Below are 5,703 nucleotides of genomic sequence, written 5' to 3'. Positions count from 1 at the left end.
GCCCCACTTATCTGGAACAGGGTGATGGTGGCATCGCTCATCCGTCTGTGCAACTCAAAAGCACTTAAAGTGCACTTGGGGAAAATAACTGAAAGTGTTTTTGGTAAAATTGATATTGGGTTTTAAAAGCACTTAAAGTGTTTTTGGAAGAAGCATCAGATATGCGCTTCTTGCAGGAAGCACTTATAGTTTTTTTTCAAAATCAACTTAGATTTTTACTAAGAATTTGTTTAAAAAATATTTTCACCAAAATCTATTTCAGTCATTTTATAAGTACTTCTAAACGAGCCACTTGTGGGGGTGCTATGACTACAATTCTCCTTGACTTAAAATCAATTAAAATATTAACAAAATAGATGAAAAAAAAAACATAAAGGTATAGGACTTGTTTCTTTAAGTATCACATGTTTATTTTCTGTTACTCTAAATATAACGTGATATTGTAGATATCTTTTCAATAATCCGAATTATCAAATCCAGAAAAGTGAAAACTAACTGGATGGGTATTTTTGTTTGGATACATAATCCAAATTTGCAATATTTATCCATACCAGATTTCTTACTATATATTATCGGATTCCACAGCCCTACCCAATATCATTCCATCTACTACATTTTCCCCTCTTTTACCACACCACGAACTCTCATTCCATATACTCCATTTTTCCCATTTGCCACCGTCACATTTCTACTTATCCGACCAAGGGTCAAATTTGAAATGAAATGTTATCTCCATAAGGATTACGTTACCCAAAATTTACCATTATCTCTTCTCTTACAAGGAGGATGAAGAGGAAAAGTTTTTCAGTGTGTTCGAATGAAGAAATTTTTTTTTATTAGTGTGCCAAAAATGCAAAAAATATACAAATAAATGAAAAGAAATGGCCTAATTTCTCAAATTCCTAAATTACCTTTTTCAACGAATACAAATAATTAAATAAATATTGGATTTCAGAAAATCTCTGAATCTGATCACGTAAAGGAGACTTAGGAGAGAGAGACTGAGAGGGAGGAGAGAGAAGCAGTAGATCTCTAGTCTTTTGTTGCAGTGATCTTTTTGGTGCTCTAAATACAAGAAAAATAAAACAAATAAAAAGGCAAAACAGTAGGGAAGAGAGAGAGAAAAAGAGAAGTCTACAGATCAGACCCAGAGCAGAGAGAACCTCTCTCTCTATCTCTATCTCTCTCCTCTCTCTCTCTCACTCTACCTTGTTATTAATCCCAGTAGTAGTTTGTCTCATTGCTTTTTATTTCATTTGATCCCATGCTCTCTCTTCTCTTCTTCCTAAATCCCATCTTCCCCTTTTGTCTTCTGCCCTCCTCTCCGTATCTTCTTCTTCCTCCTCCTCTTCTGTTCTACAAAAGTTAAACAAAAGCTAGATTCATATTATATTTATATATCTTATATAATATTGTTTTGCTTCTTTTTATGATCTTTTATTTTCTCTGGGTTTGAATTGAAAAATGGCAACTGGTTGGAGGCGAGCTTTTTGCACTACAATCCCTCGAGATCCAGCCGATGAATCCATACTCTCTGAAAAGATAAGCCCCAGCCCAAGTCCCACTCCCAGGAGCTGCACCAGGCTCGGCTTCTTCTCCGGCGGCAGCAACCCTTCTACCCCGAGATTGCAAACCCAGCAGCCCCAGCAGCAAACCCAGGTTGGCGACCATGAAAATCCCAGAAAACTTGAGTGCAAAACCACTACTCCAAAGAGTAGTAGAACGTCGTTTCTCTCGAGCTCCAACCCGACTTCTCCTCGATCCCCTCTCAAGCTCTCCCTCTTCCGTAACAGCTTCAAGTTTCGAGTAATTAACTCTCTTATTAATCATTAATCCACCCATTAATTTGTTATCATTTTGTTGCCCAGTTGATTAAAATTTGTTTCATTTCGATGTGTTTTTGAACTGCTGCAGAGTAGCTGCGGGATATGCCTGAACAGCGTCAAGACCGGCCAAGGCACCGCCATTTACACGGCGGAGTGCAGCCACGCCTTTCACTTCCCTTGCATAGCTGCCCATGTCCGCAGCCATGGCATCCTTGTCTGCCCCGTCTGCAACTCCACCTGGAAAGACGTCCCTCTCCTCGCCATCCACCAGAACCTCAACAACAACAACAACGCCCAGAACGACGTTGTCCGAAGTCAAACCATCCCAAAGCAGAAACCCAAATCCAAGCCAGCCGAAGTCGAGAAGAAGATAATAATGGAGTCCACGCCACCACCCAGAGCCTCGTCTAAGCCATTGTACGACGACGACGAGTCTCTTCTCTCTCCAACGTCTCGGTTCATCCCCATCCCGGAAGCCGACGACGAGGAGGACGAAGATGACACCGTCGCATACCCCGAGACCGACGACGTCCAAGAGTTCCAGGGCTTTTTCGTCAATCCAAACTCTTCATCTTCCGATGCTCAGATCAACGGCAGAGATTTTAGAACCAATAATAACGTTCAGGTGCGGATTTTGCCCGAATCCGCTTTGCTCTCTTCGGGTCGGGGCTCCGACACTTTTGCCGTGGCGTTGCGGGTGAAGGCTCCGCCTCCGTCGATTTTAAACCCGTCGCACCGTGCACCGATCGATTTGGTGACAGTGCTCGACGTCAGCGGAAGCATGACCGGCGCCAAACTCCAGATGCTGAAACGCGCCATGCGTTTGGTGATTTCGTCGCTCTGCTCCAACGACAGACTTTCGATTGTCGCTTTCTCGGCCACGACGAAACGGTTGTTGCCGTTGAGGAGAATGACGGCTTTCGGTCAACGTTTGGCTAGAAGAGTCGTTGACCGGCTTGCGTGCGGTCAGGGTTCGAGTGTGGGTGATGCCTTGAGGAAGGCGACAAAAGTGCTTGAAGATCGAAGGGAGAAGAATCCGGTTGCCAGTATCATGCTCTTATCGGACGGTCAGGATAGGCTGAAAAATTCGGCCAATCACCGTCAAGGTTCCGGCCACGTGTCGTCCACCCGTTTTGCTCACATTGAGATCCCGGTTCATGCTTTCGGGTTCGGCGAAACCGGCGGCTTTAACCAGGAGCCGGCTGAGGACGCGTTTGCCAAATGCGTTGGGGGATTGCTGAGTGTGGTCGTACAGGACTTGAGAATTCAGCTGGGCTTCGATTCTGGCTCGGCTCCCGCAGAGATATCCGCCATCTATTCGTGCAATGGTGGGCCAGCAGTGCACGGCTCAGCTTCAGTTCGGCTCGGCGACTTGTACGCCGAGGAAGAGCGGGAGCTGCTGGTAGAGTTGCGGGTTCCACGCTCTCTAGGAGTTGCGGGATCCCGACACGTAATGTCTGTCCGGTGTCTCTACAAAGATCCTGCAACTCAAGAGATTGTGTATGGTAAAGAACAGGCACTTTTCGTTCCTCTCACGGATACCGTGAGATCGTCTTCGGGCCCGAAGATCGAACGGCTGAGAGGGCTGTTCATTACAACTCGCGCGGTAGCCGAGTCGCGGAGATTGGTTGAGCACAATGACTACTCTAGTGCGCATCATTTGCTTTCATCGGCTCGGGCTCTGCTCATGAAATCGGGCTCAGTATCGGCCGACGAGTACGTGCGCGGCCTGGAAGCCGAGCTCTCGGAACTGCATTGGAGAAGGGAGCGCAAGATCATGGAGGAGCAGCAGCAGATGATGATGATGATCCAACGGCGGAGAGGGGGCGTGGAAAGGGACGTGGCGGGGACCGCTGTAGTGGATGAAAACGGGGAGCCGCTTACACCGAGTTCGGCTTGGAGAGCGGCTGAGAAGCTGGCTAAGGTGGCGATCATGAAGAAGTCGCTGAATCGAGTGAGCGACTTGCACGGCTTTGAAAATGCTAGGTTTTAGTTCGCGGTTTTAGAGGGAAAATAAAAGCACTTTTTCTTTTCCTTTTTCGAACTTTTAGTTGATAGGGACAAGGCCGTGAAAAATGTACCCCCCACCAACACATGCACATTCATTTGGGTGGATTTAGTTTGTTGCTTTTTTCCGTTATTTCGGTTGGACGGGTGATTTTCGCACTTTGTTTGCTTATTTTGCAGTCTTCTCGTTATTCCTATACATTAAAGGTAATGAACAAATGAGTAGCTTTTGATGTTTGAATGACAAAATAGATCCTTCTAGGAGATAATATGGTTGTTGAAGTCGGCAATTCCTTCTTTTTTGGCAAAATGAATGGTTATTTGTAGTATTTCTTTCGTCGGTTATAGAGGAGGAGGATTCGAATTCAAGATATCGTTCAATATTATAAGAGGAAAATACCATTGGATTAAAAATTACACCACAACACAATTCTTCAGTCATAGCTTTACATTATAGCACTTTATACAAGTTCTACAAGTACATAATGGGCTTTAGTAACTCTTAAAACCATATGAACAAAATGAAGAGCTCGGCTTAAACTAATTAACTAACTAGGAATAGGATAAAAAAACAAGGTAAATTCGGATTAAATACCGAGTGGGATATAAGTTTTAAGAAAGAATAGTACATTTTACATGTTTGCCTCCATTGCACAATACACAAGCCCACCTAGCTCATCCTTCAGAGGTCACTGAACCGTCGGATAATGTTCTTGCTAGTGGCTCCTTTGCTACGTCTTATGTGGTTTTTCCACCTTCTCATGAAATTAACAAATCCATTTGTGAAATTAATTCAAATTTCTCTAATTAATCATATTTCTCTAATCAATTTATGAAATTAACAAATTTATTTAGCTACCAAATAATATAGGACCCTTCACAAAAAATATACCAATGCAATTCATCTGAATTAATGCAAAATACCAATGCAATTCATCTGAATTATTGCAAATTTACTGAGAATATTTGATTAATTAGCGTACCATTTTTGTGCATACATATACATATATATACACACACACAATGGAAGAAGGTCATATGCATCAAACTACAACAAATCAAAGAAAATGGTAGGAGCTTCTTGGCCTCATTACCCTCCTTGTGTCAGCGAAGGTTGTACAAATGCTGCATGTTGTGGTCAAGGTTTGTTCTTTCTCTTTCTCCAACACTGTACGGTTCTAACATATATATCAAATACAAACTTACAAATTTGAACGTCGTTTTTACTGTTTCCAGAATTCAAATATGTTTGGCCTGAGCTAGTTGGAAAGCCTGCGTCCGACGCGGTAGCGACAATCAACAAGAACAACCCAGCTGTTACAGTTCTCATCTTAAAACCTGGATTCATTAGATTGGGCAACTTTTGTTGCAACCGTGTTTATGTTTTCACTGATGAAAAAGGCATTGTCTCAGGAGTACCTACAGTCGGATAGAGACTCAAGAATTATCCCGTCATCTAGTCCTTCAAAATTATATGTCTATCATCTTATCGCATTTATAATAATTGTGGAAAATTCTACTATGTCTACTTACGTTTACTCAATTCATTTTAATTCAAGATGAGACTTTTTTTTTTAATTAATTTATTTTTTAACAAACGATATTATCTACATTAAGGAGGATGAGTGAGCTTAGTCTCACAATGGACTAGCAATAATGTGGTTCACATATGCTTTTGGCGAGAATTGAACCTAAATCTCTTTTTTATCAGTGTAGAGAAATACCGCTAGATCATAGTATTAAGTGACAAATCAAGATGAGACTTATGGTGTACTTTTTCTGATTTTTTTTTTTTTTTGAATAAATCCCAAAACATGTAAAATATTGACGGTGTGATATACCATATGTTTAAAAGAAGATATGTTCATTC

At 42.1% G+C, this 5,703-nt stretch overlaps 1 protein-coding gene across 1 annotated transcript; it reads left to right on the top strand.

Moving 5' to 3' along the window:
• Nucleotides 1-964: 964 nt before the first annotated feature.
• On the top strand, nucleotides 965-4,102 carry LOC103410935 (E3 ubiquitin-protein ligase WAV3). The gene is made up of 2 exons (XM_008349584.4): nucleotides 965-1,806; nucleotides 1,915-4,102. Exons 1-2 carry the CDS (start codon nucleotides 1,465-1,467, stop codon nucleotides 3,817-3,819), a joined length of 2,247 nt encoding a protein of 748 aa, XP_008347806.3. The 5' UTR covers nucleotides 965-1,464; the 3' UTR covers nucleotides 3,820-4,102.
• The last annotated feature ends 1,601 nt before the right edge of the window (nucleotides 4,103-5,703 follow it).

This window comes from Malus domestica, chromosome 08, assembly GCF_042453785.1.
Source record: "Malus domestica chromosome 08, GDT2T_hap1".
Lineage (NCBI taxonomy): Eukaryota > Viridiplantae > Streptophyta > Magnoliopsida > Rosales > Rosaceae > Malus > Malus domestica.
The sequence above is the reverse complement of the archived record's forward strand: the minus strand, read 5'-3'. Positions and strand labels throughout refer to the sequence as shown.

Excerpts from the sequence above, each read along its gene's own strand:
- LOC103410935 (XM_008349584.4), top strand. The coding sequence starts at position 1,465 with ATGGCAACTGGTTGGAGGCGAGCTTTTTGCACTACAATCCCTCGAGAT. Across the intron at positions 1,807-1,914 it reads GTAACAGCTTCAAGTTTCGA|AGTAGCTGCGGGATATGCCT; the intron begins GTAATTAACTCT and ends GAACTGCTGCAG.